Genomic DNA, 16,894 nt, shown 5'->3' with positions numbered 1-16,894 from the left:
AATTACCTGGATTTCTGCATAAATTAGTCATCAAATTTGAGCTGATCTAAGTCACAACAATAGACATTGTGCTTAAACTAATAACAAACTAATTGTATTTTTCTTGTCTATATTGCATATATAATGTAAACATTCACAGTGTAGGTTGGAAAAAGTATGTGTGAACCCCTAGGCTAATGACTTCTCAGAAAGCTAATTGGAGTCAGCTAACCTGTCCAGCTAACCTGTTAATGAGTCCAATCAATGAGACAATTGGAAAATTTGGGTAGAGCAGCCCTGCCCAACAAATAAAATAAATCACACAATTTGAGTTGCTATTCACAAGAAGCATTGCCTGATGTAAACAATGCATCGAACAAAAGAGATCTCAGAAGACCTACGATTTAGAATTGTTGACTTGCACAAAAAGAGTTACAAAAGTATCTAAAAACCTTGATGTTCAGGACTGTTGCTACTCTCCTTAGGAGTGGCCGTCCTGCAAAGATGGCTGCAAGAGCACAACGCAAAATACTCAATGAGGTTAAGAAGAATCCTAGAGTGTCAGCTAAAGACTTACAGAAATCTCTGGAACATGATAACATCTTTGTTGACCAGTCTACGATACGTAAAACACTAAACAAGGTGTTCATAGGAGGACAACCACAGAAGAAGCCACTGCTCTCCAAAAAAAACATTGCTGCACATCTGAAGTTTGCAAAAGTGCACCTGGATGTTCCACAGCGCTACTGGCAAAATATTCTGTGGACAAATGAAACTACAGTTGAGTTGTTTGGAAGGAACACACATCACTATGTGGAGAAAATAAAGGCATAGCACACCAACATCAAATTCCAACTGTAAAGTATGGTGGAGGGAGCATCATGGTTTGGGGCTGCTTTGCTGCCTTAGGGCCTGGACAGCTTGCGATTGATGGAAAAACGATTTATCAAGACATTTTGCAGGAGAATGTTAGGCTGTCTGCCAAATGAAGCTCAACAGAAGTTGGGTGCTTTACACAGAAAAAAAAAATACGCCTTCTAGAGTGGGCCAGTCAGATTCCTGACCTCAACCCGATTGAGATGCTGTGGTATGACCTCGAGAGCAGTTCACACCAGACACCAAGAATATTGCTGAACTGAAACAGTTTTGTAGAGGACTGGTCCAAAATTCCTCCTGACCGTTGTGCAGGTCTGATCCTCAACTACAGAAAACATATGGTTGAGGTTATTGCTGCCAAAGGAGGGTCAACCAGTTATTAAATTCAAGGGTTCACATACTTCTTCCACCCTGCACTGTGAATGTTTACACGGTGTGTTCAATAAAGACAAGAAAACTTATAACTGTTTGTGTTTTATTAGTTTAAGCAGACTGTATTTGTCTATTGTTGTGACCTAGATGAAGATCAGATCAAATTTAATAGCCAATTTAAGCAGAAATCCAGGTATTTCCAAAGGGTTCACATACTTTCTTGCCATTGTACGTATGTAAACTCAGCAAAAAAAGAAATGTCCTCACTGTCAACTGCGTTTATTTTCAGCAAACTTAACACGTGTAAATATTTGTATGAACATAACAAGATTCAACAACAGACAAACTGAAGGGTACCACAAGAGGGAGGAAGATGTCTTCCCTGTAACGCACAGCGTTGAGATTGCCTGAAATGACAAGCTCAGTCCAATGATGCGGTGACACACCGCCCTAGACCCTCCACCTCCAAATCCATCCCACTCCAGAGTACAGGCCTCGGCGTAACGCTCATTCCTTCAACCAATAAACACAAATCCGACCATCACCCCTGGTGAGACAAAACTGTGACTCGTCAGTGAAGAGCATTTTTTGCCAGTCCTCTCTGGTCCAGCGACTGTGGGGTTGTGCCCATAGGCGACGTTGTTGCCGGTGATGTCTGGTGAGGACCTGCCTTTTACAAGCCCTCAATCCAGCCTCTCTCAGGCTATTGTGGACAGTCTGAGCACCGATGTAGGGATTGTGCGTTCCTGGTTTAACACTGGCAGTTGTTGTTGCCATCCTGTACCTGTCTCGCAGGTGTGATGTTCAGATGTACCGATCCTGTGCAGGTGTCGTTACACGTGGTCTGCCACCGCGAGTATGATCAGCTGTCCGTCCTGTCTCCCTGTAGCGCTGTCTTAGGTGTCTCACAGTACAGACATTGCAATTTATTTCCCTGGCCACATCTGCAGTCCTCATGCCTCCTTGTAGCATGCCTAAGGCACGTTCACGCAGATGAGCAGGGACCCTGGGCATCTTTCTTTTGGTGTTTTTCCAGAGTCAGTAGAAAGGCCTCTTTCGTGTCCTAAGTTTTCATAACTGTGACCTTAATTGCCTACCGTCTAAGCTGTTAGTGTCTTAACGACCGTCCCACAGGTGCATGTTCATTAATTGTTTATGGTTCAATGAACAAGCATGGGAAAGTGTTTAAACTCTTTAGAATGAAGACCTGTGGAGTTATTTGGATTTTTACGAATTATCTTTGAAAGACATGGTCCTGAAAAAGGGACGCATTTGTATTCTTACGCCTCACGACAATTGCCCTTCAGAGTCAATACAGATCTATTGAATAGGGATTTGAAATAATTTGACTATTCGAACAGTATCATGAATTTTTGTAAGATATGCAAAATATATATATTTGTAACGTAGCTATGTTTTTAACCTGAGCACTGCGGCGCGAGGGAGAGATGCTGGCACTCTATTGAACCCTGAACACTTGCCATATTCAGACCGTTCTCTATTGCTGCAGCTACGGATGGAAGTGTGTGTAGCGCGCAGACAGAGGGCGAGAGAGACGCAAATGCAACTCGGCTACAGCCAAGACGAGCTAACTTGTAGCAGCCACAATGGTATTCATCATCCCATTTAACAGTGTCCGTCTTGACTGGAGTATTTATATTTAACCTTTATTTAACTAGGCAAGTCAGTTAATAAATTATTATTTACAATGACGGCCTACTTGTAATGCCCTCCCGGGCCAAACCCTCCCTTAACCCGGACGACACTGGGCCAATTGTGCGCCGCACTATGGGACTCCCGATCACACAGTGTTGCTTTTATGCATTTTGTTTTGTTGCTTTTTGTGCTATTGCTCGGTCTGCGTGCTGTGTGTTGCTTGTCCTGTTGCTCTGCATGTGCTCACTGCTCATTGTTTGTGGGTATTATTGATTTAAATAAAACCGGAACTTTTACTGCAACGTTGATTAATGTGCACCGTCCCTGTAAAAATAAAACTCAAAACTGTTCGGTTACTGGCCTTTTCATGGGGCGCACCATGCACGTCATAAAAACTACATTGATTTTATAAAACAATCATTTGAAATGTCATGGTATATCCTTGGATGTAGAATGCCACACTGATATTTTAAATGTAATTTAGAAAAAGCCTTTTCATTGTTAAAATAGGCTTATATTGATTTATTTGAGCAAAAATGTACTCAAGTAATCGAATACTAACATCCATTTAGATATTCAAATAACTGCGCACATCCCTACTATTGAATAATCAGTCATAAAATTCGGAAATATATATATTTAAAAAAATAAAGGTCAAGCTTGGCGCCTCACCCTCTTTCTTCTTGCTGGTCCCAGTCGGGGTGGAGGTGTGGGGTTTGCCGTCTTTCTGATCCCCTCGCTCCACCGTGTAGCGACTCTCGTCCTGGCAGAAGCCCTTCTCGATGCTGTCAAACAGCCAGTGCAGAGACACACAGAAGACATTCCACTTCTGTGCACACTCATACTTCTGACCTGTAGGCACAGACAAAGGGAGGGATCAGTGAAAGTGACAGAAACTGGGTGGCAGTAGGAGAGATTCAGGAACTCTACGACCTAAAGCTGTTATTATATAAAAGGACATGAAGCATGTCTGTCCTGTGTGGCTGAAGCAGGATTTATCCCTGCTTAATTTCTTTGTGATGTGTGTGGAACTGATTCTGAACCTAACTAATTTGGACAATAAAAGGTAAGTTCGACCTACCTGAGGGCTCGCTGACGATGAGGTGGGTGCACTCGTTCATCTTGAGCTGTCCGGTGTAGCTGGCCCCGTGCAGCTGGCAGAGCCTCTGCACCTTCTTACGCTCCACCGTGGAGAGGCCTGTGACACAGACGGTGCAGCCACAGAGCACAGGGCACAAGTAGTCCTCTATGGGCAGGTCAGTGTATCTGAACAGGCTGAGGGGAAGAGAGAGACCGGGACAGGGAGATGAATAGATTGGTTTAAAGCTGCAATATGTAACTTTGAGTGACCCCACCAAATTCACATGGAAACGCGAGTTATAGATCTGTCATTTTCAGTGAAAGCAAGTCTAAGAAGCGGTAGGTCTGTTCTTGTGCCATTTCTATGCTTCCTATTCTTAAGTTCATTTTTTGCATCTTTTACTTTCAGTTTTGTACACAAGCTTCAATCTGAAAATACAATATTTTTGGTTACCGAAAATATATTTCACAGCGGTTTAGATGGTAATGCATTGCTTGTTCTACACTACATATTGCTTGTTTTGTTATAAACTGAAATTTGGCAAACTATTAGAATTTTAGCAACCAGGAAATGGCAGTGATTTCTGAATATTTCACCTTAAATTTATGTAAGTAAAATACAACTGCAGCTACATGGAGCATCTAGGAAATACGATGAGATGGAGGTGCTGAGGGCTGTGCAGAGAATAGTAAGGCTCTGAATAGAGGAGGCAGACTCAATGCTGCAGAACTGTTTTGAGAACTGATTGAAATAAGTTAAAAGATTCATCCACTCAGGACTCATCCATCAACATTGAGGAATATAAATCGTCAGGTCACAGGCTTCATTAGGAAATGTGTTGATGATGATGTACCCATAATAACAATCCGGACATACCCCAATCAAAAATCCTGGATGAACTGAGATATCTGTACCATGCTGAGAGCCCGTACTGCAGCATTCAATGTCAGCAGAACGAAACCCGGTGACGCCGATAAGGCAAGAGCTCCGAAAATCCATTATGGACGAAAAAATACGAGAGAGACTCAAACTTGAATTGATGTTCGACAACTCAGACTCGCGACGCATGTGGAAAGGACTACAGAATATTACAGAATACAAAGGCAAATCCAGGTGTATGTTGTGCCTGCCGAATCCTCCGACCCAGGTGAGCTTAACACATTCTATTGCTGCGTTGAGGCAGACAATACCGAGCCATCCAAGAAGGCTCTTGCTGTTCCGGACAACCAAGTGCTTTCTCTCTTTGAGGCTGATGAGGAAAACTCTCAAAAGAATGAATACTCACAAGTCGGTGGCCCAGATGGCATCCCTGAGCGCGTCTTCAGAGTGTGTGCTGACTAGTTGGCGGGTGTCTTCTGACATTTTCAACCTGTCCCTATGCCAGGCTGTTGTTCCCACCTGCTTCAAGGAGACCACCATTGTCCCAGAGTCCAAGAAAAACAATGTGACATGCCCAAATGACTAATCGCCCTGTCTCACTCACACCAGTCATCATGAAGTGCTTTGAGGAGGTTGGTAAGGCCAGGAACACAGGACTCACTTCAATTTTGCATTCCGCTCCACGGAAGATGCCATTTCCATAGCTATTCACACAGCCGTAACACATCTGGACAAGAGGAATACCTACAGTTCAGCATTCAACGCTATTGCTCCCCTGAAGCTCGACACCAAGCTCAGAGCCGTGGGTCTGGACACCACCCTCTGCAACTGGATCCTGGACTTCCTGACAGGCAGACCACAGGCTGTGAGGATTGGCAACAACACCTCCTCCAAACTGACTCAACACAGTTGCCCCCTGCGTTGTGTCCTCAGCTGAACTTCCTGTTCACCCACGACTGGCTGGCTTTGCACGACACCAACTCCATCATCAAGTTTGCTGACGACACCACAGTGCCTGAGGAAAGCCTGCAGAATAATAAAGGATCCCAGCAACAAGCTGTTCACTCCCTTCGGGTTGGCAGACGGTATCGGAGCATGACGTCTGATAGAAACTGTCTCTGAGCCTGTTCGTATCTACAAGCCATCAGACTGCTGAACACTTGAACTGGCCACCTGCTCTGATTCTCTGCGCCTTAGCACGCGCGAACACACACACAACTGCTGCTACCGGATTCTTATTATGATGGCTAAATACTGCACAATTTAGAACTTACAACCCAATCCCCCAAAACACGTAAATATGGCACCTTCCTGTATTATATGCAGGAAATTATAATCATTAGTTTTAACTACACATGGCTGATGATATTACTCGTTTATCTAGCGTGATTTAACAAAAGTGCATTTGCGAAAAAAGCACAATCGTTGGACAACTGTACCTAACCATGCCTTTCTTAAAATCAATACACAGAAGTATATATTTTTAAACCTGCATATTTAGCCAAAATAAATCCAGGTTAGCAGGCAATATTAACCAGGTGAAATTGTGTAATTTCTCTTGCGTTCATTGCACGCAGAGTGAGGGTATATGCAACAGTTTGGGCAGCCTGGCTCATTGCGAACTAATTTGCCAGAATTCTACATAATGATCAAATCAAATTTTATTTGTCACATACACATGGTTAGCAGATGTTAATGCGAGTGCAGCGAAATGCTTCTAGTTCCGACAATGCAGTAATAACCAACAAGTAATCTAGCTAACAATTCCAAAACTACTACCTTATAGACACAAGTGTAAGGGGATAAAGAATATGTACATAAAGATATATGAATGAGTGATGGTACAGAGCGGCATAGGCGAGATACAGTAGATGGTATTGAGTACAGTATATACATATGAGATGAGTATGTAAACAAAGTGGCATAGTTAAAGTGGCTAGTGATACATGTATTACATAAAGATGCAGTAGATGATATAGAGTACAGTATATACGTATACATATGAGATGAATAATGTAGGGCATGTAAACATTATATTAGGTAGCATTGTTTAAAGTGGCTAGTGATATATTTTACATCATTTCCCATCAACTCCCATTATTAAAGTGGCTGGAGTTGAGTCAGTGTGTTGGCAGCAGCCAACCAATGTTAGTGGTGGCTGTTTAACAGTCGGATGGCCTTGAGATAGAAGCTGTTTTTCAATCTCTCGGTCCCAGCTTTAATGATGACATAACATTGAAGGTTGTGCAATGTAACAAGAATATTTAGACTTAGATAAAATACCGAACGGTTTCGTATTTCACTGAAATAATAAACGTTTTGTTTCCGAAATGATAGTTTCCGGATTCGATCATATTAATGACCAAAGGCTAGTATTTCTGTGTGTTATTATGTTATAATTAAGTCTGATTTGATAGAGCAATGATCTGACTGAGCGATGGTAGGCAGCAGCAGGCTCGTAAGCATTCATTCAAACAGCACTTTTGTGCGCTTTGCCAGCAGCTCTTTGCAAGCACAGCGCTGTTTATGACTTCAAGCCTATCAGCCTAATGGCTGGTGTAACCGATGTGAAATGGCTAGCTAGTTAGTTGGGTGAGCGCTAATAGCGTTTCAAACATCACTCGCTCTGAGACTTAGAGCAGTTATTCTCCTTGCTCTGCAAGGGCTGCGACTTTTGTGGAGCGATGGGTAAAGCTGCTTCAAGTGTGGCTGTTGTCAATGTGTTCCTGGTTCGAGGGGCGAGGAGAGGGATGGAAGATTTACTGTTACACTGGCAATACTATAGTGCCTATAAGAACATCCAATAGTCAAAGGTATATGAAATATAAATGGTATAGAGAGAAATAGTCCTATAAATACTATATTAACTCCAACCTAAAACCTCTTACCTTGGAATATTGAAGTCTCATGTTAAAAGGAACCACCAACTCTCATATGTTCTGAGCAAGGAACTCAAACGTTAGCTTTTTTACATGGCACATATTGCAGTTTTACTTTCACTTACTCCAACACTGTTTTTGCATTATTTAAACCAAATTGAATGTTTCATTTATTTGAGGCTACATAGATTTTTACTCATGTATTATATTAAGTTAAAATAAGTGTTCATTCAGTATTGTTGTAATTGTCATTATTACAAATAAATACATTTAAAAAATTGGCAGATTAATCGGTATTGGCTTTTTTTTTTTGGTCCTCCAATAATCGGTATCGGCGTTGAAAAATCATAATCGGTCGACCTCTACTTGAGACATCTGTGGCATGGTGCTGTGTGACAAAATGGCACATTTTAGAGTGGCCTTTTATTGTCTCCAGCACAATGATCATGCTGTTTAATCAGCTTCTTGCTTGTCAGGTGGATGGATTATCTTGGCAAATGAGAAATGGTCACTAACAGGGATGTAAACTAATTTGTGCACAAAATGTACAAAAAAAAAAGCTTTTTGTCTGTATGGAAAATTTCTGAGCTCTTTTATTTCAGCCCATGAAACATGGGACCAACAGTTTACATGTTGAGTTCATATTTTTGTTCAGTGTATTTTACTGAGCCATTTACTTTGTTAGTAGTCTTATATTTTATTGTTTCTTATCGTTGTTGCATTGTCGAGAAGGAACCTGCAAGTTAGCATTTTGTTGGACGTGTATAGCATTGTGTGTCCCGTACATATGACTAATACAATTTCAAACTAGGTGTACACTTTTAACATACTTGCTACATCTTTGGTTGATTAGACATAGCTTTCATTAATGTCTCTGGCAAAATGAGAAAGGCATAAAAATCCCTATTACCTGTCCTGTGATTTCTCCCAGCAGGTTTTGACCCAGGCGGGCAGCAAGATGGGCTTCCCCATGCTGGCGGCCACCAGGTACTTCTTGCTGCCCACCTCCCCGGCAACTAGGTGAGTGACAGACACGTTAAGGTCCCGATAGACCCGCCCTCCCATCAGCTGTACCAGAGCCATCACGTCAGCCTGGAGGTACAGACACAGACAGTCACTAACAGGCCTAATACATTGGATGCATAACATTTCCGGGCATGAGATGCTCCCATTCATTTCAATGTAACCTGGACCTAAGCAGCACAGCTCCGCAAGAGGCACGCACTGCTCAGGGTAAAATTACGCTTTGTTTCTATTTTCACCCCATTTTTCTCCCCAATTTAGGGGTATCCAAGTGGTAATTACAGTCTTGTCTCATCGCTGCAACTCCGTACGGACTCAGGAGAGGCAAAGGTCGAGAGCCGTGCGTCCTCCGAAACACAACCCAACCAAGCCGCACTGTTTGACACAATGACCACTTAACCCAGAAGGCAGCCGCACCAATGTGTCGGAGGAAACACTGTACACCTGCCGACCGTGTCAGCGTATAATGCGCCCTGCCAAACCCTCCCCTAACCCGGACGATGCTGGGCCAATTGTACGCCGCCCCATGGGTCTCCCGGTAGCGGCTGTCTGTGACAGAGCCTGGACTCGAGCCCTGACTCTAGTGGCACAGCCAGCACTGCAATGCAGTACCTTGCACCACTCGGGAGGCGGTTCTATTTTTGAGAGCTCCCCTGTAAGGATGTTTATGTGGATGTATTACATAATTGGCATGAAAAACACTTGCCATCATTGTTGACGAGTCAAGCAGAGTAGAGGGGAAAGCAATGGTTTACCCTAGCCTCCTTGTCCAGACTGGTGCAGGAGATGGTAACATCAGCCATGGCCATGTTGTAGACAGGCTGCTCTGCTTTGGGAACACAGCGCTGCTGCTGCAGGCAGAAGAGCACCACTAGTGGACTCACCACCCGACAGCCCAGCTTTCACAGAGACAAAGGGAGGAAAACAAAGTTTTACACTACTGACAATTTTTCAGTACACTACATTGCTGAATGCTGACAGTGTTCTTAACATGTTGTGACTTGTGAGGATAAGTAGGTAGAAGCCAGGTTTGGGAATGTGTGCGTCTTGAGACAGACCTTTGTGCAGTGGTGGAAGGCTGGAGTGGAAAAGGTACTGAAGACAAATAGAGACTTGTCATTACGGTCCATCTGTAATGCAGTCTCCTCATCAATGTTCTTCAAATAACTCTCTGACTGGAGCGCCATTATGGCCTTTTCAGAAGGAATAGAAAGATGAGTAATTTCAATAACCAACACTTCAATAACAGAAACCAAAAGCATTACTATTTTAATATCAAATGTTAGTGGTTGTTCATGGACACTACAGTAGTGGCACTGGTATCGTAATCAAAGTTGTACTCACCTCATAGGCCTTGACAGCAAGGTCTGTCTTTCGTCCATTGACTTCTACAAACTTCACAACGAAGCCATCTCGATCTCCTTTCGACATGGTCAACCTGCCATGTGACAGAAATGCATTAACCCGTCATATGGCTAACACCGGCTCTTTAATTCATGACATACGTTAGCTAGCTACAGGGAACATAGCTAGCTAGTTGCTCGATGACATGAGTGGTGACATTATTAACCAGCTAACGTTAGCTTATTTTACTGCCAGTGTCAGTAATGACTATAGCGTCATCTACATATTTAAACGTTAGCTAGCTAACATTAGCTGACAAATAATTATTGCAAGGCAGTCACTTTCTGTGCGGAGTGTGTATCCTCAACGTCTGGGACGTGGGATGAGTTCAGGACCCGGTTTAAAAAGGCAAATACATTCAAGTTTAAAGTTAGAACCATAGCTAGGATCCTATGGTTCAAACAATGAACTTATGCCTTAAGCTGTTTTTGGGGAAACCGGGCCCTGGTTCACCAATGTTCTTACCTTATTGGACCGCCAATATAATATTTTTTACTTTAGGAAATAACTAGGTTTGTTAAATTATCTAGAACTAGCAAGCAACATTAACAGGTTTAAAAGTCGAGCTCGCAAGGGGCCAAAATCACTGGTGCACGAGCCCCAAATGAAGACGACTGGATGCCTGCTCGAATTGGAACGTCATTCACAGAGCTTGAAGACCATCAAAATATGATGTTTAAATCTGAACAAACAATCGCCAATTGTCTCGATCACTTGTGTACAACAAATAAAAAAAATAGTTCAAACATCTTGTAGGCGTTGCTATTCGCGCGCGGAAATCGTAATCAGATGCAGACGGAAGTGAGATTGTGGGGCTCCTAAGAAAATGAAGTGAACTTGAACGTGCGCCCTCTGCTGGCAGGCGTATAAACTAATTCAACACGATTTCCACTTACCCTTGCTGCTGCCAGCTGTGTAACTGATTCAGCATGCCACCAATGGCACACCATTAAGATTACATAAAATGTCAAATCCGAAGCCCAGTCTACTTAAAATATCAGAAATACTAACAAGTATGGGTTGTAAATTGTGATTAGATGTATTGTTGTATTGTTAGTATGTGTACTGCAGCTTAAGATTCTGTACCATTATGGCACAAGAGTGTGCTTGTTCTGTCATTGTATGTAGTGTTGCTATGCCCCATTTTAGCATAAAGTTAAACATTTCTCTTATCTGACTGTACTTTATATAGTCATTCATTCTTCTCATTAGTACTGACAATAGAAACACACATTATGAAGAACACTGTGGATTCCCTTTTTATTTCCTAAAATTGTATTTACAAGTGCGACTGATTCTTTTAAAATGTACATTCAATATAGAAAGTTTGCCATATTACATTGAACATTTCACAATTGCACTAGTCTTTCACATATATTTATAATCAGAGTCAGTATCATTCCTCATGTCTTAGCAGAAGCTCATTTGAATTGGTAAAGACCGTTATTTACCTATAAATATTAGAGTGCTTTTTGCATTCTGGGGAAGGAAAATAACAAAAAGATTTGTGGTGGTGGAAGAAAGGTCAAACTTCAAAGAGTGAGCAGAGCAAAGTATGGCGCAGGATCATCGTGATTGGGATAATACAGAAAGGAGACAACGAACGCACGTGTGACCACTTCAAAAAGGGGCAGACGGATGCTGACGTCTAGTCTTGCCCTGTCTCATAGCTCTGTTCCCTATAGAAGGGCGGGGGGGGGGGGGGTCCAGAGCAGAGCCCTAATACACCACAGTTCTGTGAGTTCCTCCTTACAACATTTTTCAACCATACGACACTAAAACATACATTATAAAATTAGGAAAGGTTTGACTGGTCCTGTAAACAGGTGAGCGGAGGAGATTAAGTTCATCTTTGTCCAGTGATCACACGTTCAGGCCGGATACACATAAGGTACCCTCCTTCAGGACTCGTGGCTGTGATCTGTGAGGGTATGTGCTGCCAGGCAGAGCAGTGAGACCGGGCATGATGGAGAGAGGAAGGAGAAGATAATGGAGGGAGGTAGGTCCAAATTTTCTTCTGTTCGTCTATCCCCACCACAAAAAAAAATTGAGATTAAAAAATATATTCATACAAAAGTAAACTATTTGTGTCATTGGAAAAAAACAAAAGAAGCGGAAAAACAGAAGAAAAAAAGGTTGACTCGATGACAAGTGTTATCATTTGCTTTAAAACAATCAAACAAAGGTTTACAACGAGAGCTGTTTGGAGGCGGGGAAGGAGAGCGACATTTTAAGGGTTTGAGGGCAGACATTTTGGAGACAGTCAATGATAGTCTGTGATGGCCCCCTCTCCTTCCTCCCTCTCTTTCTCCCTCCTTCAGAGAGCTGAGCAGTCTCTCTGAGCTGCAGCCTGTGATCCACAGGGTAGTCTGGATGTCTGAGCACTTCTCCCTCTCTGTCTGTCAGTCAGTCAAATCAGCCTGAGTCTCCAATGTCATTGTCCACAGGAGGCGGAACGCTGGGCAGCACTGTGGAGCCGGTTCCTGCTGTAAGGTAGCCTGCTACACCTGGACCTGCAGGAACCAGAGAGACAGAGAGAGAGAGAGAGAGAGAGAGAGAGAGAGAGAGGAGGATGAGTTAAGAGAGAGACATACTTAGGGTGGCAAAATTCCAGTAACTCTCCAAAAACTCCCAGTTGTTTCAGAAATTCAGGTTGGAAGACTCCTAGAATCAGGAGGGAATAAACAGGAAATCTGGAATCCTGAAACCTGAACCCGAGAATTTTTGGAAAGTTGCCAGAATTTTACAACGCAAGACATACTAAAGGCCACTGCGAATGTTCAAACTGGGTGACTGAGGAGGCATGATGTGATGCAAGTGAAAGTCACAACTGATGCAAGTACAACATTGTGTGATTATGCTACAGGGTTGGTTGTATGGGGAGGTGGTGCTAGAGATGGCATGGAGGTATATGAGTATATGAACTATTGCTAAAGAGCATATTGCCACTTTACTTTGTTAGGGACACTGTTGGTTTCTCAAGGGCAGGGCTGGCCCATTAGTAGTTCAGAGGATTCACCCATTGACATGTGCTACAGGGACTTCATCCGTACAGTGTTCTTCCAATCCATGTCTGGAGATGGAGATGAGTGGGGGAAAAGTGGAAATTGAAAAACGGCACAAGATGGAGTGTGACGGAGCCTCCCGAGTGGCGCAGTGGTCTAAGGTACTGCATTGCAGTGCTAGCTGTGCCACTAGAGATTCTGGGCTCGAGTTCAGGCTCTGTCGCAGCCGGGAGACCCATGGGGCGGCCGGGTTAGGGGAGGATTTGGCCGGCAGGGATGTCCTTGTCCCATCGCGCACTAGCGACTCCTGTGGCGGGCCAGGCGCAGTACACGCTGACACGGTTAAGTGGGCATTGTGTCAAGAAGCAGTGCGGCTTGGTTGGGTTTCGCAGGACGCACGGCTCTCGACCTTCACCTCTCCCGAGTCCGTACGGGAGTTGCAGCGATGGGACTAACTACCAATTGGATACCACGAAATTGGGGAGAAAAAGGGGGTAAAAAATATATAAATAAAAAAAAGATGGAGGGTGCCATGTCAAAGAGTGGAGATGGAGAGTGGCATGGGAGCAAGGATAAAGTCTACCTGCGTCAGAGCAAAGAGAGAGGAGGCGCGCTGGGAGGGCCCTGCACAGGAAACTACAACCCACTCCGCAGGGGGCTGCTGGCCGCCATGAGAGAGGGAGTGGAAACACCTGAAGAAGGAAATGTGGAGGAAGAGGAGAAAGGGAAGGAAAGGAAGAAAGGAAAAGGAGGGAGGGTACTAAGCACAAAGTGAAGAGGCAGTGCCCACAAAATGCCCCAAGGGAAGCATAGAAGAACGAAGGATGCAGATTGAGCCCGTAGAATGCCCCCTCTAAACTTACCATCTTTGTAGCGCATAACAGAATGTGTGCAGATTCAATTCCTACCTGTGAGGTACCCTGCGGTCTGGGACTCGGAGATGAATAGGTCATGTTTCTGGTCTTTGAAGGCACTCCACACAGTGGACCGAGCCAAGATTTCATTCACCTGCAACACAGTACCACTCAGACTGACACGTGTACAATACCACAGTGGATAGGATAAGATCAACTTGAATGTCCTACGGAGAAAAGTCTCTTAGACACAGTACTGATGTATTGTGTACAGTGTTTATATACATCTCACAGACAATATATACATTTCAACTACAATCAAACAGCTGTGCTCTGTCTCAGTAGACTGCAGGTTGTTAATACAGGGCTTCAGATTGCGACAATTTAATCGCATTTTGCGACCCTTTGAGTTGGCCGTGCAAGTTACAACAATGTGCATTACCCTCAAGATTCCTGTGATAAAAGTATCTCCCGTGTCTCTGGTTCGCTGGGGCCTGCCGCTGTGATGAATGAGCCATTGCGAATGTAAGCGTCATTGGGGTAACAACCTAGGCTACAACTGCACGGTTTTTCCCCAGGACACTGTATTTACTGTTAGATTAATACATGGCTACCAGCAGCGGGAATTACCTTTCCAGTTAGTGACCTAGCTAACGTGTTTTGAGTTTCCACTTGCTCAGGTGGTGACTTGGCACCAAATAAATGTGCCTGTGATATTTTGTGCACATAAAGATGTAGTCAAATTCATCTCTATTGAACAAAATATAATTCTGAAAATTCTGGAGCCCTATTTTAACAATTAAATACAATAGCCTAAGTGCCAACCCAAAATTCATGACAATCCCTGGATTGGGTTGCACAACAAAATATATTTAAATCATGCATTCCCTGCATGAACATCCTAAAGATGAATACCGTCTCAGTAATCTATTACACCTCTTTGTATAGCATGGTGAATGACTTGCTAAGATGGTTACATCATTTTTCTATTGCGTGATGCTGTAAAAAAATAAAAATAAATAGGTTGCGACCAAATCATGGGCTGGTGCCACCAACTGTAAAAGGTAGTGGCACCATTGTCACCAGGGGAAAATTATCGTCTGGAGCCCTGTTGACATGTTGGACGATATGTTGGACGATATGTTGGACGATATGTTGGACGACATATTGATTTGACATTTAGCCAGGGGTGCCTTACCTGTTCGCCATACTGCAGACTGCGTGTCATGGACTTGAGAGCCTTGACGATCTGAGCCTTGGTGGCCGAGGGGTTGTCTAAGGTCTCCAGCCCGATCCCTTCCAGTAGCCGCAGAAGGTACGGCACCAAATCCACTCGTAGGGCCTGTGTGTGCACGTACAAAACACATTAAAACACTAAAATGACATGGAATAACAACACGTATGAAAAGGACAGAACACCAAGTCTTTTGCTAAAGGAATTAACAGTAAGAAACGGTGTGAGAAAATGTAACTTTATATCAGAGCGATGGGATGCATCCCAAATGGCTCTATTCCCTATAACACACTACTATGGGCCCTGGTGAAAAGTAGTGCACTACACAGGGAATCGGGTGCCATTTGATATGTAGCCATAATAAAGACGAGGTACCTGAGCCACCAGGTCAGTCTGCTCTCTCTGGAACATGCGGTTGAGCGCCTCGCAGGCCAGTCCTGCCATGTCTGCCCTCATCTTCATCCCGCTCATCAGAGGACCGATGGTCTCCAGGGAGGCCATGGAGCGCACACATTGCTGCACACACACACCACACATACAGAAACATGGCATTAGACTTGAATATATTTCCACGTGAGACAGAAATAAATATAACACAGATTTAGTGTCCATGGGAAGATCGTTGACCTCCTTACATTCAAACAGGACTATTGTAGACTCAGTATGTAGTTTAAGTTGGCTTGGTTGTAGTTATACCACTACATCAGTACATTCGCCAATTATAGCTTGCTAAACTACCTTATAGTAGTCCGTTTATCTTGCCCATTATATATCATGAATTTAGGTTTGTTGGAGCCCTAGATTGAACGCACCTCATTGTCCGACAGCACGTGGATGAGGCGGATGGAGCTCTTGGGCACGGCGTTGTTCTTGTGGGTCAGTGCAGACAGGATGCGAGGCAGGTGGCCCAGGGGAGGGACCTGGTCACACAGCTGGGTCTGTGTGCTGAACAAACACACCGCCGCCGTGGTAACCGTCTCCAGGGCCTCACCCTGTTGGAAACGAGCAGCGAAAGGTTAAATCAAACCAAAATGGAAATACAGGGTATTCTATGAGATGACAATTTTTTCTGCTCAGTTACAGAAAGTGTTTGTGTGTGTACGAAATGTGCTTTATTTCACTCAGTGAGATAAACTCACAGGCGCAAGGAGATGAACACGTGAGTGTACTCACATTGGGGTTGTTTTTCTCGTACAGCTCAGTAAGGGTCTCCAGGAGGGACACAAGGAACTCCCTGGGTTTGCGCAGCACCCAGCCTGGCTGAGCGATGAAGATACGCAGGAAGACTCCGCCCACCGCCAGCTCACCCTGCCCCGCCCCATACGCCACCGTGAACTCCTCTGGCAGCTGCGCATACAGTCAACAGCATACCATTAACACTTCGTATATCATAAACATTAGTACAATGGGCATCCCATGTGATTACTTTGTTGCATTAGATTGAATGTGGATACACTTACTCTCCAGTTGACATCAGGATTATCCTTCTGCTGTTTGAAGTGCCTGCAGAGGACACGGGAGGAATATATCGTACAAAAGACACAAATCAAATATATAGCATAAATGGTGCATTTCATCATTTCACAGCTAACTGTTGTGCTGTCATTATGTCAACACTTTACAGGGCCACGAACAATTTAACAATTTGGGGC

General features: G+C 43.7%; 2 protein-coding genes across 8 annotated transcripts in view; both read right to left on the bottom strand.

Moving 5' to 3' along the window:
* LOC139367143 (DNA topoisomerase II binding protein 1) overlaps positions 1 to 10,936 on the bottom strand; it is a 35,127-nt gene extending 24,191 nt beyond the window's left edge. Inside the window, exons 1-7 of the mRNA XM_071105218.1 lie at positions 10,615 to 10,936; positions 10,090 to 10,183; positions 9,804 to 9,938; positions 9,501 to 9,644; positions 8,633 to 8,814; positions 3,965 to 4,158; positions 3,556 to 3,735 (exon numbers count right to left, since the gene is read on the bottom strand). Coding sequence (XP_070961319.1) covers positions 3,556 to 3,735; positions 3,965 to 4,158; positions 8,633 to 8,814; positions 9,501 to 9,644; positions 9,804 to 9,938; positions 10,090 to 10,176 — 922 coding nt within the window. The 5' untranslated portion in view covers positions 10,177 to 10,183; positions 10,615 to 10,936. The remainder of the gene's footprint in view (positions 1 to 3,555; positions 3,736 to 3,964; positions 4,159 to 8,632; positions 8,815 to 9,500; positions 9,645 to 9,803; positions 9,939 to 10,089; positions 10,184 to 10,614) is intronic.
* Positions 10,937 to 11,385: 449 nt separating this feature from the next.
* The window catches only part of LOC139367142 (dnaJ homolog subfamily C member 13-like), a 58,018-nt gene continuing 52,509 nt past the window's right edge, over positions 11,386 to 16,894 (bottom strand). For 6 of the 7 annotated variants that reach the window (XM_071105212.1, XM_071105213.1, XM_071105214.1 and 3 more), the window contains 7 exons: positions 16,703 to 16,745; positions 16,416 to 16,589; positions 16,055 to 16,234; positions 15,618 to 15,758; positions 15,207 to 15,350; positions 14,063 to 14,162; positions 11,386 to 12,662 (listed from right to left, as the gene is read on the bottom strand). In XM_071105212.1, the coding sequence (XP_070961313.1) occupies positions 12,565 to 12,662; positions 14,063 to 14,162; positions 15,207 to 15,350; positions 15,618 to 15,758; positions 16,055 to 16,234; positions 16,416 to 16,589; positions 16,703 to 16,745 (880 nt within the window). In that variant the 3' untranslated portion in view covers positions 11,386 to 12,564. Of the gene's footprint in view, positions 12,663 to 13,737; positions 13,847 to 14,062; positions 14,163 to 15,206; positions 15,351 to 15,617; positions 15,759 to 16,054; positions 16,235 to 16,415; positions 16,590 to 16,702; positions 16,746 to 16,894 lie in introns of all 7 variants that reach the window. The other variant, XR_011626846.1, reaches the window with a different exon arrangement.

Source organism: Oncorhynchus clarkii, chromosome 15, assembly GCF_045791955.1.
Source record: "Oncorhynchus clarkii lewisi isolate Uvic-CL-2024 chromosome 15, UVic_Ocla_1.0, whole genome shotgun sequence".
NCBI lineage: Eukaryota > Metazoa > Chordata > Actinopteri > Salmoniformes > Salmonidae > Oncorhynchus > Oncorhynchus clarkii.
The sequence above is the reverse complement of the archived record's forward strand: the minus strand, read 5'-3'. Positions and strand labels throughout refer to the sequence as shown.